The 18,115-nt window shown below is 40.8% G+C and overlaps 1 protein-coding gene across 1 annotated transcript in view; it reads right to left on the bottom strand.

Moving 5' to 3' along the window:
* Positions 1 to 18,115, bottom strand: part of ube2g2 (ubiquitin-conjugating enzyme E2G 2 (UBC7 homolog, yeast)) — a 43,180-nt gene that overhangs the window by 8,773 nt on the left and 16,292 nt on the right. The window contains exons 2-5 of the mRNA XM_060827598.1: positions 17,016 to 17,051; positions 14,132 to 14,177; positions 3,963 to 4,081; positions 3,640 to 3,780 (exon numbers count right to left, since the gene is read on the bottom strand). Of these exons, the coding sequence (XP_060683581.1) occupies positions 3,640 to 3,780; positions 3,963 to 4,081; positions 14,132 to 14,177; positions 17,016 to 17,051 (342 nt within the window). The remainder of the gene's footprint in view (positions 1 to 3,639; positions 3,781 to 3,962; positions 4,082 to 14,131; positions 14,178 to 17,015; positions 17,052 to 18,115) is intronic.

Below are 18,115 nucleotides of genomic sequence, written 5' to 3'. Positions count from 1 at the left end.
TCCTTAATGTACCATGCCTGAGGGCATCCTTGTCTGCAACGTATAAGACAGACAACGTTGGCTGAGTCACGCAAGTACCTGCCATGTACAAGGTGGGAGGTGTCTCCACGTGTAATGGTGGTATCTATGTCCACACTCTGACATGTCTTGCAGGGCCTACCGTGACAGGGTTATATGGAGTTGTCCTGAGAGCTGGGCAGCTGGCTACAAACAATGATCTGTTTGAGGTTTGGCAAGCTGCCCGGCTCTCAGGACAACTCCATACAACCCTGTCATGGTAGGCGCTGTAAGACATGTCAGAGTGTGGACATGGATACCACCATTACACGTGGGGACACCTCCCACCTTGTACATGGCAGCTACTCATGTGACTCAGCCAACGTTGTCTATCTTACACATTGCAGACAAGGATACCCTCAGGCATGGTACATTGTGGAAACCGAGCAAAGGCTACGACAACGGATGAATGGGCACTACACAACAATCAACAGACAGGAGTGTTCCCTCCCAGTGGAGAACACTTCAGCGGTCCAGGACATTCGGGTGACCATCCTCCAAGGCGGACTTTGGGACAGGCAGCAGTGAAAAGTGACCGTGCAGAGGCTGGTAGCTAAGTTCCATACCTATAGGGAGGGCCTCAACCGGGACCTTGGGTTCATGTCACATTACAGGTGACCACCATTGCACTACACACACACACACACACACACACACACACACACACACACACACACACACACACACACACACACACACACACCCTCTGAGACTTAGACCACTCTACACTCATGCACACACATATACATTCTCTCTCACAGACACTCACAACCCCCCCACCCCAGACATGCACACACACTGACACATGCACCCCCTCACAGACTTCAGACACTCCACACTCACTATATGCATATGCATACACACAAACACAAACACAAACACACACAAAACACAGGCAGACAAAGACCCACGTGCACAAAGATATTTTGTAGGGTGAATTTGTATTTGCAGAGTTACATTGTACTTTGGTCAAAAACTGCATGAATTCATGTAAAACACTGTTTTCTCACTTTTTAGATTAGAATCAATCTAAACATCATGGCATAGACAGAGAGCACAGGGGGCGAACACTTTCAACATATTGTCTAGCTATCACCATTGTTACAGCTAACCTGAGAATGCAACTTTTTAAAAAAGATTTTGTGATTTACACGTGAAAGAAGTGAAACTATCACTGTATTCTAACAGATGAAAGTCTCAACAGACAATCAAGGTATTTTTCAATGTATAATTTCAATTACATCACACTGTAAATTTTTGCTATAAATTTGTGTGTTAGGATCGAGCTCTCCACTACCACCTGATGAAGGAGCGTCGCTCCGAAAGCTAGTGTGCTTCCAATTAAACCTGTTGGACTATAACCTGGTGTTGTGTGATTTTTAACTTTGTACACCCCAGTCCAACACCAGCATCTCCAAATCCATAAACCTAATGAATGATATGCTATGTACATACATGTGTAATGTGCCTGTTTTGAGATTATGTATTTCAGCTCCTAATTCAAGGCTTACAGCCATCTCCTTCAGCTTGTCTTTACTCCTTGGAAACCTTTTTACCCTCACTAAGTGTACTCTCCCTGCTCAATTAATTTTTCACTTTTATTTCTAGTACATAGAATATATGTTAACTTCTCTCCCTGCAGCCAGTTCCTTTTCTCAGCTTTACTTCCATTCAGTTTCTCAGTGTTTACTCTGAACTATTTGCTTTCCCCTTTCCCAACTCTAACTTTTCATCACTTTCCTTCTTATAAGACGACATTTTCTTGGAGCATTACTGAACCCATAATGCTGCAGCCCAAGCCATTCAGAAACATATATTCAATATTTCCTGTATTAGTCCTGGAACACAACACATACTTTGTGCACCCAATAATTCTGGTTCATCAGTGCACTGTTTGCTTTAGATTTTGTAATTGCAGATCCTTGAGCACCAGGTGGCGGTGTGATCCACATTCATCCATATTTTCCCTTCCTCCAGCTGTTGTCAGATGGCTTGGGTTCTCTGTACCAGTCGTTTGTCGCTTTTGATTTTTGCCTTCGAATTTGAAAATGACCTGTTAAAATCTTACCTCTTCCCATCTCTTCCAGCCAGGTGCTCACTATGGACTCTGCTTCACTTTCCAACGTCCAACACTGCTCTAAAATTTCATAGGACCCACACTCCCAGCTGTTCAGTCACTTTATTACCTTTTTAAAACCGCAAGCCTTGTGACTTTCCCCTACAAGGTCCCAGGAGACTAATTTACAGTGTTTTGGAAGAGGTGGATCCCCAGGAGATGCACACAAACATTAATAGGCTACCCTGATGTCATCTTAAATATTCATTCCTTTCATCACCGTACACCATGCTGCAGTGCGTGCAAACAATAGGATGCACTTCAGCAACTTTTTAAGATTTTATCAACTGTACCTCCTAAATTCGCAAACTCTGTCACCTAGGCGATCAAATATGCCACCATCTGCAGGATCTTTTTCAAGTCACATCATCCAAGATGGGTATGTAATTGCAGTTCCTTCATCATTGTTGGGTCAAATTCCTAGAATTCTTTCCCTATTAGCACTATGAGTAACTATAATCACAAGGACAGTAGTAGTCCAAAATAAAAGTGCCTCATTATCTCTATCAAGCGATGGCCAGCATTCCCCAAATATGAACTTTAAAAAGCATTATGTGAGCCTTTTGCAGTGCAATGTTACGTCAATTCAAACTATTTAAAATAATCATTTCAATTTCTTTAGATGTTGTGGTTAACATTTTAATTGTAATCACTGTTGGTATCTAAGACAATGATAATTTGTATGTCTGAATATCTTATGAACAATAAATAAATGAATTGTTTAGATAATTGGTCACTGTAGAAAAACACAATTTACATTGGTAGGAAGGGCGATAATCAGAGGATAAATTTAAAACAAGTAACAAAGAAAAAATTTTTATTTTTAATGTATGGAGCTATTGAGATCTGGAATACAATAGGTTAAAGAATGGTGGAGGCAGACTCAAAAATATAATCGACAGTGCATCTCGCTAGCTTTATGGCTGAGGCCAAAGGTCAGTCAGACCAAATTGCAGGTAAAGACTGGTACACAGGGCCCTTAACTAGGTTAGCGATCCATCACGCCAATGCTATATGTAGACAAATAAAAAAAATGGTAATTTACTTCATTCATTGAGTAAGAATTTTTTAAAAAATGGCAGCTTTCAGATGGCCAGATTTAAGACAAGTTTGAAAAGAAAATTGATCTTGTTTCAAAAATTACAGGGCTGCACAGACAAGAGAGAGTGCAAAGCAATGGGATTAACTGAATCATTTTTCCAGAGAGTGAGCACAAGTATGATTGGCTGAATGTCATCAGATTGTGCTAAATGATTAATAAATAATTATAACAACATTTTATTGCAGTATTTTAACTTTCTTACACCAGGCTTATGGTGTGGGCAGAGGGCACAGGACACAGGACACCACTACAAACAGGATAGTTCTCTTGAAACCCACATTACATCTAGGACTCAAGTATAAACACAATCTCACTCCAGCCTCCTCTAATTCTGGTCAGTAGCAGAATCCACACTGATCTTTACCTGCCAACATGCTCACGACTGAAAGGAGAATCTTCTCAACACTTTGAACAGGACTCCACCGTTCTGCACTGCTCTCGTAGCCCATAGGGTCATCGCCGGGTGCATGAAGAATCGAGATGCAAACCCTCCCGTCTGGGTAAACTGCAACAACAGGACAATGGTCAAACAGGAAAGGCAGCGGATTGCACTGGATAGACAATTTGCAAAGCACATTGCACAAAGCAACTCATTGCATAGACTCTCTCACAAATGAGTGGGCGTCTATGAAGTTATTCCTGCTAATGAACCGTAGGCATCAGCATTCTACTAAAATTAGCACTTGCCATTTGGGTGAAACATCTCTCCAGTGAAACGCATTTTTGGTGGACTCAGTGGATAATCATGCGGAAAACTCAGGATAGCTGGAAAGACTCCGCCTTCAAAACACGTGTCTTCAGGGCCCCTAGGAACAAAACAGAGAGGCCAATTTATGGCTCAATAATTACGCACACGTTTCATATCCAGGCCTCCTCTCCCTTCCTATCACTGTTTAAAGTTACTGGGATCTCAGTTTCAAGTACTTTATTTTCAATGTAGCAAAACCCAACTGGAGTTTCTTCTCGGTTCCACTGAAGGCAAAAATCAGAAAGCAAGAACAGGCCATCAAGCCTATTCTAACTCTGCCACATCATTACCTGTGTGCGCGAAGGGCATCATAACCAGGGTCCAGCTGGGATAATATTGTCAATCAAGCAGTGCAGATATTTCTTTCACACCCAACCAAACATTCAGCTTGATGTGTGAGCTGGTTCCCTTTTAGAGAATGAACTGATTCAAGGCCAGCTATATCATAGAATGACGGACTTGCAGGACAGGTTATGTTACTGAGAACATGTCAGAATGTTACGATTAATCACTAACACGTAAACTAGGGAGCCGTAGGAATAGATCATTGACAGCACAAATGCATCAAGTCTTTCATCAACAGGACTAACTGCAATTTTCAGTCATGGTTTAAGTAGGTCACTGCTGTTTATTCACCTATTCAAAACACCATGAAAAGCTACACCCATAATTATGTCCTTAAAAAAGGAGTAATGTCGTCAGCGTAGAAAGCAGAGAAGATATAGTGACGTGCTGCCAAAACCAATAACATCCACCTGCATGAAAACACTTCTAACACAGCGAGACACTCCAGGGCCAAGCAGATTCTCGTATTTTATCTTGCCGTCAGACAAGATTTGCCACACTGTAACCATTCTCCTCAAATGAGATGAACAGGCAGACTCACCTAGAGGCTCCACAATGTGCTGAACATACCAACACATCTAAATCAAATTTGGTATTTCAGGAGCTTTCAGGAAGATGTACCTATCATTGCTGTAGCGGCTACAATCAGCCACATGCACCGCTTCTTCTCCGCTGTTACCAAACGTTTGAACAGAGCTCTCATATTAAAAATTGATCTTTTCCTGCATCTTTTAAAAATCCATGTACACCACATCATCATACCACATCCACTGCTCTACCTTCATCACTGGGTTTTGTCACATCTTTAAAGAATTCAATAAGGCTTGTGAGGCATGACCTGCTCCTCACAAAGCCATGCGGACCATCTCTAATCAAACTATGGTTTTCCAAGTAATCATAAATTCTGTCTCTCAGAATCCTCTCCAATATTTTGCCCACCAATGACATAAGACTGACTGGTCTGCAATTTCCATGATTATCCCGATTCCCTTTCTTGAACAAGGGAATAATATTTGTTATTCTCCAATCATCTGGCAATACTCCAGTGGACAGTGACTATTTTCAACACAGAAGTCATTGCCAAAGATGCAGCAATCTCTTCCCTTGCTTCCTGTATTAACCTTGGGGATATCTTGCCTGGCCCAGGGGATTTATCTGTCCTTATGTTTTTCAAAGTTTTCAGCACATCTTCATTCTTAACATCCATCTGTTCGAGCATATCAGCCTGTTTCATGCTGTCCTTACACAAGCAAGGTCCCTCCCGGTACTGAATACTAAAGCAAAGTATTCATTAAGGACTCGCCTTACCTCCTCCGACTCCAGGCACAAGTCCCTTCACTGTCCCTGATTGGCCCTACCCGGACTCTGGCCACCCTTTTGTTCTTCACAAAAGTGTAGAATACCTTAGGGCTTTCCATAATCTTACCCGCTAAAGCTTTTACATGCCCCCTTCTAGCTCCCCTAAGTCCATTCTTCAGTTCCTTCCAGTCTACCTTGTAACCCTGTAGAGCTCTGTCTGATCCTTGCCTCCTCAACCTTAAGTAAGCTTCCTACCTCCTCTTGATTAGATGTTCCACATCGATTGTCACCCAAGATTCCTTCACCCTACCATCCCTTACTTGCTTCAGTGGGACAAGCCTGTCCAGCACTATCAGCAAGTGCTCCCTAAACAACCTCCACGTTTCTGTTGTGCATTTTCCTGAGAATATCTCAGGTGCCCCAGTTCCTGCCTAATAGCTTTGTAATTCCCCCTTCCCCCAATTAAATACTTTCCCATACTGTCGCCTCCAATCTCTCTCCATTCCTATAGTGAAGGGCAGGATACAATGCATTTAAACCACAATTACACCAGGGGTGAGAAGGTTAAATTATGAAGACAAATTGGATCGGATAAGCTTGAATTGCCTTGAGTTTAGTGTTGAGAGTGTGGTGCTGGAAAGACACAACAGGTCAGGCAGCATCAGAGGAAGTGAAGTTTGGAAGTGTTTAAGGTACGGACAGGTTGTACAACAAAGGATTTGGAGAAAAGACAGTTGAGATACAGGTCAGTCATGACAAGTGAATTAGAGAGAACATTTTGCGGCTGAATGGCCTCCCTTTGTTCCAAGATGCAAACATCACCAAGACCACATACATCACCACTTTAAAAAAAATACTTAACTAGTAACATATAGATTCTTCAGCTTCTCAAAATATTTCAACTTACACTTCTTTGTAGCTGTAACACTATGGGGTAGTATTCTAGTTGGCACTACAATGTTGGCAACTAATGAAAAACTGACAGTGTTCTGCTTTTTCAGAAGTTACTGTCTTTTGGAGTAGGCATTGAAACAAGCTTTTAGCATCCACCTGAGAGGAAGGCAAAGAAACTGCTGCTGGTGCCTTGAAACTTTTACCAGCTATGTATAATCTATGGAACTGAGAGTAATGGATCCATTTTTGCTTATGGTACAAATTTACATGGGATACTTACCTATGAGGTTGACGCAAAGAGGTTGAAAAGTGATAGAGGTGGGTTAACAGGCATGAGGTGCGCATTGTGAAAAGAAAAATAGAAGTGAAGAATCTTTGTTTTAAATGGACACAAGTTTTTAAATGCAGGAGTTCAGAGGGATTTGGATGCTTGCGTTAAATAAACTCAAAGTTAATATGCAAGTACAAGAAGCAATTATGAAGGCGATCTGTATGTTGGCCTTTAATGTTAAGGGTGGAGACAAAAAAACTGCAGATGCTGGAATCCAAGGTAGATGGGCAGGAGGCTGGAAGAACACGGCAAGCCAGGCAGCATCAGGAGGTAGAGAAGTTGATGTTTTGGATGTAACTCTTCTTCAGGACTGTGGGTGGGTGTGAGGGGGAGCTGCAGATAAAGGGGGTGGCGGGAGCAGGGTGGTGATGTGAGGATAGGTGAAAACAAGCAGAGGGTGTGATCTGGTTGGTCAATGGGAGGAATGAATATGATGGGTTGCTGGGAGGGGTGGAAGGGAGGGGGACGGGCTGGGAAGGGAACCAGAGGTAGAAGGAAGGTTATTTGAAATTGGATAACACGATTGGTGCGGTCTCCAGGCTGTAGGCTGCCCAGATGTAAATTGGGTGTTGTTCCTCCAATTTGCAGTTGGGTTCATTGTGGCAATGAAGGAGGCCTCTCTTCCAACTTTGTTTACTGTATCAGGTGCTCCATATTTGGTCTTCTCCACATCAGGGAGACCAAAAGTAAACTTAGGGAACAGTGCGGGCTGACTGGACCTCCCAGTCACCGCCCATTTCAGTTCTCCTTCCCATTCCCTTTCCGAAATGACCATCCTTGGTCTCCTCCATTGCCAAAACGAACCACACCGCAAATTGGAGGAAAACATCTCATCTTCCGCCTGGGCAGTCTACAGCCCGGAGGACTCAACATTGAATTCTCCAATTTCAAACGAACTCCCTTCCCATCTCCTGGCTCCCTTCCTCGCCCCTTCCCCTGCATTCCACCCACCGGATTCATTCCTCCCATGGACCAACCTGGTCATGGGGGCTCAGTAGTACAAGAGTACTGCTGCTGCATTTGAACAGTTAGTTTGTTAGACAATACATCTTATCTAGTAGCTTGAGTAAGGGGGAAATGAAAACATTTTCAGCCAATGGATTCGTGGTATTAAAGTATTGTCCCACGAGGCCATTCCTGCATCTATTTTTCACACTGCGTTAAAGGTCACATTATACCATTCACAGAAGATTAGGAGTATCTTCCTTGTGCATTGGAAACATTTAAATCTCAACCAATGACCACCGAAAATGATTTCCTAAGGTATTTCTGGAATCTTTTGGTATGAAAATTGGCTGCAGTGACTGAATAAGGGGAATTAACAACTTGCACTTGTACAGCATCTTTCCTGACTTTGAGATGTCCCAAGTGATCCGCGATCAATTAAACATTTGACATGCAGTCATTGATTTAGCATAGGAGGTGAGGCAGCTAATTTCCATAGGAAAGCTCCCACAATCAAAAGCTTGGTTTAAAAAAAATAGTCTACTTCTTGGTATAGATTGAGGGACAGTCAACCCCCGGATCTTCTTTGAAAGAGTGACATCAGATTTTTCACACATACCCCAGAGGTTCGACAAGGCTTTATCTAATACATTCCCAACAGCGCCTTCCAAAGCTCTTCAAGGTGAAAGGACTACCAACCAAGACACGGTACACACAATATAACAATTACAGGAATTTACTGACTATGACTTTTTCTGACATCATTATGAGGTCATGAAATCACCATGTTGTCCAAATTTTATACATTTTTTTCCAATCTATGTTAAGAACATTTTCAATGTGTGAAGTCTGAGAAATTTATAGTTTTAATTTAACATTTACTTGATCCATGGCCAATTATGGATGACTGCAGAGCAATGGTAGTAATCCCACTGTTTCCCAGGACAATGGCAGTTATTTCAGTATCCATAAGCAAAAGAAGCATTAAGAAATACCTCAGCAAAACAAACTTTGGATCCTTGGCTCCACAATGACCGCAAATGGCTCTTTTAATTGAAAAGGAAACATCTGACAGTCAATTAAGTAAAGTGTGGCAAAAGTGAGGACTGCAGATGCTGGAAATCAGAGTCTAGATTAGAGTGGTGCTGGAAAAGCACAGCAGGTCAGTCAACATCGGAGGAGCAGGAAAATCGACGTTTCGGGCAAAAGCCCTTCATCAGGAATGGCTTTTGCCCAAAATGCTGATTTTCTTGCTCCTCGGATGCTGCCTGACCTGCTGTGCTTTTCCAGCACCACTCTAATTAAGTGAAGTGTGGCAAATGCATCACAGTTTGTGCATATGACTATATATCGTGTACATACATATATACACTACATTTTGAGATTTTACATTTGCCCTCGGCCACAGTGGCTTCCTGAGGGAAAACAGTTCTCGATTTTTTTTGTCGGAAGAAGTGCTTCCTGACTTCAGTCCTAACTGAATAGCTACAGTTGTGCCTTCTTGTTCCACACAAGTCACCCACCATAACTCCAGCTCTCAATCTACCCGATCGAATTTTCTATTTTAAACACAGTTAGATTACACCGACAGCTTCTGTAGACTGGTCTGCAAGACATGTTCTTGTAACATATCCCTTCTACAACCCTGTACTATTCTGGTCAATTGCACTACATTCTCTCCCCAAGCCAAAATCTCTCTCAAGGAGAAAGGTGCGCAAAACTGAACGTGAGACTCCCACCCCCCTGCAGGACAGCCTCTCCCTCACAATCACATATGTATATTTACTTCAAACATCTCAAGTTACTGCCAATGTGGAACAAAGTTTCCATTAAAAGACAGCTTTGGCTTTGAGAATCCCAGTCTGAGTCTTTGAAACCCCTTCTTGCTAAGGAACCTGAATGTACTCCCTCATTAACTGCATTTCTGTTCCACCCAGTCACTTCAGATAAGACTTCAATCTCCGCCCACTTCAGTTTTCAGGATCAGAAAGGGCTTAAAAAGCCTTGAAATTAGAGCTTTTAAAGTTAAAAGCACTCTCTCGTTTTCAAATAATTGTTTTTGATGATTATTTTTTATGCAATATAAGTCAACAAATAATGCAGTTTAGAACAAAAACGCCCATTACATATTCATCACTAGACATTATGACCTGGCTAGTGGAGGTGTGCCACATAATTGAGGCTCCATTGACAGTAACAGCTCTGGAATTGTCAAGAATCAGCATCTGACCTACAATGTTTGCAAAGCAAGGACAAGAAAACAGCATCAGGCCTAATCATTACCTGAATGCTACAAATATATCTGCTCAAATCCTTTCCAAAATCTAAATTGGTTATCAGAGCTAAAGGATCGTGATACAGATACAAAAATCACCGAAAGTGCAGGTTAATAAGGTCACAAAAAACAAGCACTGAAATTTATTTCTATGCACATAAAATTGAAAAATGGCAAAGTTACATTCAGCTTCTGTAGGATATTAATCAAATCGCACTAGAAGGATGTGTAAGCAGGTTTGGTTGAACTATTACAGAAAGCAAACTGCAAACAATGCAAAATAATTATAAGATGATAAAATCAAAAAGGTTACACTCATGAGGAAAGTCTGATCAAATTGGAGTTTTTTTTCTTGCATAAAAAGAATGCTGGCGATTCATTTGACAGAGATCTTTGATATTACCTAAAGGTTTAGTGAAGTGAAAATATTTCCACATGGAAAATCCAAACTAGACGCAACAAATACTTTAAAACCTGATAAATCCAATAAGGAATTCAGAGAGGAGCTTTTCTATCCAGAAGGTGGCTACAATGGAAAACTTGCTACCTATAATGTGACAAAGGCAGGTGGTGTAGATGCAGTTAATAAGCTGGATAAACATAAAAGGGGGGAAAGCAGATTATTCAGATAAGGTTAGAGAAAGAATAGTGTGAGAGAGCTTGTGAGAAGCAGAACAATTGGGTCACATAGACTGTTTTGTGCTGCTATCTTCATTATGCAAAATATCTTCTAACAGAAGCTAAATAATGGAGGACATTTATGATATCAACATGTTTGGCTTCAGCTGAAACAGTATGAACAAATCTGGGCATCACAATTCTCATCAAGCCCTTATTTAACTACAAATAGGGCAACTTTACTCTCATAGAGTCATTGTCATAGGGATGTACAGCATAGAAACAGACCCTTCGGTCCAACCCGTCCATGCTGACCAGATATCCCAACCCAATCTAGTCCCACCTGCCAACACCTGGCCCATATCCCTCCAAACCCTTCCTATTCATATACCCATCCAAATGCCTTTTAAATGTTGCAATTGTACCAGCCTTCACCACTTCCTCTGGCAGCTCATTCCATACACGTACCACCTTCTGTGTGGAACAAGCTGCCCCTTAGGTCTCTTTTATATCTTTCCCCTCTCACCCTAAACCTATGCCCTCTAGTTCTGTACTCCCCGACCCCAGGGAAAAGACTTTGTCTATTTATCCTATCCATGTCCTTCATAATTTTGTAAACCTCTATAAGGTCACCCCCTCAGCCTCTGATGCTTCAGGGAAAACAGCCCCAGCCTGTTCAGCCAGTCCCCATAGCTCAAATTCTCCAACCCTGGCAACATCCTTGTAAATCTTTTGTAATAAAGACTGATTATTCGCCATCTTCATTGTTTGCTGAAACTGCACAGTGACTTTCTCTGCTTCAGACACAAGGACATCAGATCCTTATAAATATCAACATTTCTCACCTTTCACCAGTTAAGAAATACTCATCTTTTTATTCATACCAAAGAGATACCTCCACAATTAAGTATTACTTTCCATCTTGCCTCCTTACTTGGTCCAACGGTGGCTATCAAGAATTAAAAGTGATTATTAGAGTAGGAGGGTTATAATATTGCCAAAACATGTAGAGAAACTGAGGATAGGGAAGTAGAAGTCATTGGGATGGCAGCCAAGATGGTTCTGAAAACCACAATATGGATTATTTCCAAAGAGTGCAGACACTGTCCCAATTGAAACAATGTTAGCTAAAGTCATGGAATGAAGAAATAGTCCTTGTTGAGGTTGTAGAACAGATAATTATTCTTCAAATCCATCTTAGTCCTTTTCTTTTATGTTTATATAAACACAGTTGGGAGAGATCAGCAAACCATAAGCTCAGCCAAATACATGGGGATTTCCAAACGTTTAATTCATCTTGATCACACTACTCCAGAGCAACAAATGGAAATATTCCCCTCCCTTTCCCACAAGAAAGGGATGAGAAGCTCATGAAAATTGTTTTAGATGCAGCTGAAATAAAGTAAGCAGACATGCAGATGTTATTATAACTCAGCCTTGGGATTCACTGGGGAAGAGGTCGAGAGATGCGTAATAAGAACAAAAATCAAGATTTCTGGCCTACTTAGACACTGTTAGTAGACAACTATGCTTCCCAATTGCCCATTCCACCTGCAATAAAACTGCCAGACTTTTCTGAAGGGACACATGTCAATCAATAGCATTTTATGATGAAAGGCCATCAACATTTTTTCTTCATTCTTTCATGGGATGTAGAAGCCAGTATTTATTGCCCTTCCATAATACCCCTCTATCTAAGTGGCTTGTCACGCAGTTAAGATTCAGCCACATTGCAGTGCGTCAGAACTCACATGTAGGGCAGACAAGGATGGAAAAGTTCTTTCCCTAACAGGACATTAATGAAGCGTTGTTTTAAAATAAAAAGACACTCAAGAATGATTTCATGGATCACCATTAGACTTGCATTTGTGAATTTGCACCCTGCACCAAAAACATTAGCTCCGGCCTAGGAGTTACTACTTCAATGACAAGATGACTATACCATACTCTCTCCTGAAAGGTGCCAATTTTTGAAATATTCGTTCGAGAGATGCTGATTCATACTGTTCACTGGGGCAGCACTGATTACTCATCTCCAACTGCCCAGAGGGCAGGTGGAAGTCAACCCACAGATTGCTGTGAGTCTTGAATAAAACAGCCAGACTGGATGAGGATGACAGATTCCGTGCCCTAAAGAACACCAGTGAACCAGATAGGTTGTTTACAACAACTGACAATGGCTACACAGACACAATTAGGCTAGCCACATTAGGAGATTATGGGATGTGACCAAAGGCTGCATTACAGCAAACTTTTAAAGACCACCTCAAAAGAAGGCAAAGGAGACAGGAAGGGTTAAAGAAAGAATTTCAGAGCTTAGGGCCAAGGCAAGTGAAGATGGTATCTATTAAAATTCAGGATGTTAGAGGCCAGTTTTTGAGGAGCACAGACACTGATTGTTTTGTAGCTGGAGAATACAAGAACAAGAGAGTTGGTGGGATTTTAAAACAAGGTTGTGGATTATAAAAGTCAGGATGTTGCTCAACTGGAATCAGCACAGCTGACAAGCAAAGAGTGAACAGGACTTGGTATGAGCAAGGTCATTAGGAACAAAATTTTGGATGACCTCAAATTTAGGGCAGGAAGCAAGAGGCTGGCCAAAGATGTGACAGTATAGGCCATGTCTAGTGGTAACAAAGACATGATTGAGGGCTTCAGCAGCAGAAAAGCTGACACTGCAGAGGAGAGAGATATTATGTAATATGAAGCAGTCTCACAACGTATCTCATTTTTTGAAAGATTCCTTCTTTGAATTAAGGATAATTAATCACCACTAGAACATTAGAGACAAGCAATCTGGGGTGCTGGGTATTAAGCATACTGAGCACCACCCAGGTGCATTAAGATTAGATTAGATTACATTAGATTACTTACAGTGTGGAAACAGGCCCTTCGGCCCAACAAGTCCACACCGACTCGCCGAAGCACAACCCACCCATACCCTACATTTACCCCTTACCTAACACTACGGGCAATTTAGCATGGCCAATTCACCTGACCCGCACATCTTTGGACTGTGGGAGGAAACCGGAGCACCCGGAGGAAACCCACGCAGGGAGAACATGCAAACTCCACACAGTCAGTCGCCTGAGTCGGGAATTGAACCCGGGTCTCAGGCACTGTGAGACAGCAGTGCTAACCACTGTGCCACCGTGCTGCCCACAAGAGAGCTTGTTCTACCAACACTGCACTGGGAATTGGCAGCACAGATTCCATGCTCAGTTCTCTGGAGTGGTATTAGAACCAACAACTTTCTCATTGACAACAGTACTACCCACTAAGCCACAACTGTGTCCACTAGCTGTTTTGTTCTGACCCTGTAAAAATCACCAATAGCAAAACACTGACTAGAAAAGTTACTTGGAACAAAGGAAGGGGATGAAAAACACTTTCCATCTTACATGATCAAAGCCTCCCATTCGAAGAAGTTTTCCTCATTGATGGGACCTGCGAATGGCAGAAACAGAATCACTTGGTTATAAACCCAAAATGCAGTGAAAGACAGTTACCACCTAGCTGCAACAAGATTGGAAAATTAATTTGAAACCTCATTGGGAAACAAATGGATCTCTTGTACGGTGATTGGAAGATATGTTATGAGAGGGGAATTTGCCAATAAACATAAAATACATCAGCACATCCACCAATGCTTTTATTCCTTGGCATTTCTACGTTTAATTGAAATTGATTGCATGATTTTGTTACTTTGTAAAAACTATAACCTCTATTCATAAATTGTAAGTATCTTCCTATCAACTTTTCCAAATACTCTCAACCAATTGTCCTGAGCATTCCTTGAATTCAAGTGTTTGAGATGATTAAAAGATTTAATGGGTTTTAAGAGGAAAACTATTTTCCCTGCTTGGGGAGTCCAGAATAAGGAAGAATAACTTTAAAACTAGAGCTGAGGAATTCAGGTATGATGTAAAGAAGTACTTGGTCACATAAAAGATAATGGAAACCTAGAACTTCTCTAAAAACTGTCGAGACTGAGGATCAACTCAACATTTCAAACAGGCTGAGATAATATCCTTACTGAACAAAAGTTAAGGGTCACAGAACCCAAGATAGCTTAATGAAGTTAAGATGCAGATCAGTCATGAGTTAACTGGAGGAGCTATGTCTCAATGGCACCAAAGGAAAACACAGTTAGTGTATAACAGGCTTAATGAGGCAATTCCTATCATAGATGAGGGCATTGGAATTTACAATGAAAACGTAAAACTGAGAACACAATGTGTGCCTTTGCACTATGATCCGATTACCCTCTGCCTTCTCATCCGTTTTAACTGGAAGATTTCACTTGTCTTTGACATGTTGCCCAGGCATACGACAGGAAAATACAAGTTACCACATGGCAATCAGCAGCATGTAAATAATATTTACAGATTATTCACAGATGGAGTTTCTTTCAACTCTGTACAAGATACCTTTCCTGTCCTGAAGAGAAAATGACTCAATCTATCAAAATGTTTCGTAAAAAGATATCTACGCTTTCTATTCATAACAAGAACATATTCCACAATCTCTGGTTAAGAATGGTTCTCCTGAATTACACATTGGATTTAATTGTAAAAGACTTGTGGATGCTAGAAGCCTGAAACAAAAATAGAAATTGTTTGAGAAACTCAGCAGGTCTAGCAGCAGCATCAGTGATGATGGCTCACCGGAGTTGAAACATTAATTGTTTTTGTCTCCACAGATACTGCCAGACCTGCTGAGTTTCTCCAGCACTTTCTATTTTTAGGTTAGATTTAATTGTGACCATTTTAGATTCATGACATAGATTTGGACTACCTAACAAGTGAAAACATTCCTTTAACATCTATACTTATTAGGAACAAGGAACTGGGATATCATGACAATTACAGAGATGTGGCTCATGGATTGACAGCTTAATGTTCCAGTCTATTGATGCTACAGGAAGGAATGAAAAGGGGGGCAAGAGAGTAGAGGGTGTGGTGTTTTTGACAAGGATAACATTACTGCTGTATTTAGGGAGGATACTCCTGGGAATATATCCAGGGAAATTATTTAGGTGGAACTGAGAAATATGAAAGCGAAGACCACTTTTTTAGGATTGTACTATAGACCTCCGAAAGTGGAGTCGCAGATAGGTAGGATAGTGAAGAAGGTGTTTAGTATGCTTTCTTTTATTGGTCACTGCATTGAATATAGGAATTGAGGTCATGTTGCGGCTGTACAGCTCATTGGTGAGGCCATTATTGGAATACTGCATGCAATTCTGGTCTCCCTGCTATAGAAAGGATGTTGTGAAACGTGAAAGGGTTCAGAAAAGAGTTACAAGGATATTGCCAGGGTTGGAGGGTTTGAGCTATAGGGAGAGGCTTAAATGGACTGGAGCTATTTTCCCTGAAGTGTCAGAGGCTGAGAGTGAGCTTTAAGAAGTTTATAAAATCATGAGGGGCATGGATAGCGTAAACAGACAAGGTCTTTTCCCTGGGATGGGAGAGTCCAAAACTAGAGGGCATCAGTTTAATGTGAGAGGGGCAAGATTTAAAAGGGACATAAGGGACAACATTTTCGTGCAGATGGTGGTGCGTGTATGGAATGAGCTGCCAGAGGAAATAGTGGAGGCTGGTACAATTACAGCATTTAAAAGGCATCTGGATGGGTATATGAATAGCAAGGGTCCAAATGCTGGCAAATGGGACTAGATATTTATATATATTTAAGATGTATGATTGGCATGGATTGGACTAAAGAGTCTGTTCCGTGCTGTATATTCCTATGACTCTATGCTTTTATAGTTTTAAAATTTTAAAAACTTTTTATTTAGTCACCTCTTAGCTTTTCTTTCCTAGAGAGAAGAACCCAACCTGTTAAGTTTTTCCCAATACTTATAAGCTCTGTACGTTTTTCTCCAGTGCTTTTATATGCTTTTTTGCAATACAGTGACCAAGATGATGCACAGTGTGCTAAATGTGGTCTAAGTTTTCATGACTCCTGGCAAGTACATCAAGTTATAACAGTATGAGTATGTGACAACAAGTTAAAATTAAATTTAAAGACAAGAAATACTTCTACAATTAAGTTTGAAGAAGTTATTGTGAAATATGCAGTTTTTTATTTAATGAGAAATGCATAACAACCTACCGTGAATTTTGAAGCATCTGGTTCAATATAATATGCACAGAGTGGTATATGCATTCAAAGATATGCTTACTACACATTTTTCTTAATAGTACATTAATGCAATTTACTGTCTTCAGCCATATGGAGACAGGGAGTTGATTGGAAATTAAACAATGCAGAATTTCTTACCTGCTACAATTCCTTCTGGAGGATTTAGTGTCAATTCTGCAAAATAACATAAAGGCAATTACATCGAGAATTTCTGTGCCCTGCTACCCAGTACTTCTGAACAATATCATTATTCATAGTTTAAACAAAAATTTGTTGAATGAAAAAGAGAAATTAGCATATTGCTTAAAATACAATTCAGACAGCAGGTTTCTAATGATGTGGTGGTGTTAGCTGCATGTTTAGAATACATCACCTGCTCTTTCCAATGCCCATAAACATCAGCCACACAAACAAGAAAAAAAAACCCAGGTGATTAGGTAGGTAGATGGATGGAAGGGGAAACCTAGATAAAATACTTGCAAAATAGGGAAATACTAGCAAAGCTGTACAAAAAGAGTAGAATTTCAAAACGAGGCAATAAAGGCCAGTAATTCTGAGGTTGGAGGGAAATAGTCTAATAGGACATAGTAAAGGAAGTTGAATTTTACATCTGGCCCATGACGTAGCTGAGCAGTCACAAAGCCATAAAACTGAAAAAAACTGGTGCAATCCCAAATAAAGAAACTTTTGACCTTGCTGTCTATAAACATTTACTCCCTGCCAACACAAATACCTGTTTTCAAAAAGGGCTGTTTATGTGACAAAAGATTAAATAAGCTGTTAAAGTAGGATCCTTTAGGGGAGACGGGGCAATATTATGACCTGAAATAGGCAGGTATGGTGAATTAATTTTTCAACGCTGTTGTCAAAAACAAAGACTATGGTCAAATCTAGATCCATCTTTATTGCCTCGGGAAATCACAGTATTGTGAGGTCAGTTGAGCATGTATTGAAGAAAATTCAAGGTATTAAAATGCCCGTGGGGCACTCAGACACACGAGAATGCTGAAGGAAATTGATGATGCCATGAACAGCATCTCCACAAACTCCTTCAGAATTGAAGCTGCTTCTAAGGACCAAAGGAAACATAATATTCTGGTGCCTAATGAGGCATGAACAAATCCAGAGTCAGCCAAGAAATGTACATGAGAGTTTTTCCAAGAGATGACAAGATTGTTCACCTCCAGTAAAAAGTGCTAATTCTACATTAAATACATTTCATTGTATGCAGGTGGTGA

The sequence above is a fragment of the Hemiscyllium ocellatum genome, chromosome 7 (genome assembly GCF_020745735.1).
Source record: "Hemiscyllium ocellatum isolate sHemOce1 chromosome 7, sHemOce1.pat.X.cur, whole genome shotgun sequence".
In the NCBI taxonomy this organism is placed as follows: domain Eukaryota; kingdom Metazoa; phylum Chordata; class Chondrichthyes; order Orectolobiformes; family Hemiscylliidae; genus Hemiscyllium; species Hemiscyllium ocellatum.
This window is presented reverse-complemented; position numbering and strand designations above follow the sequence as displayed.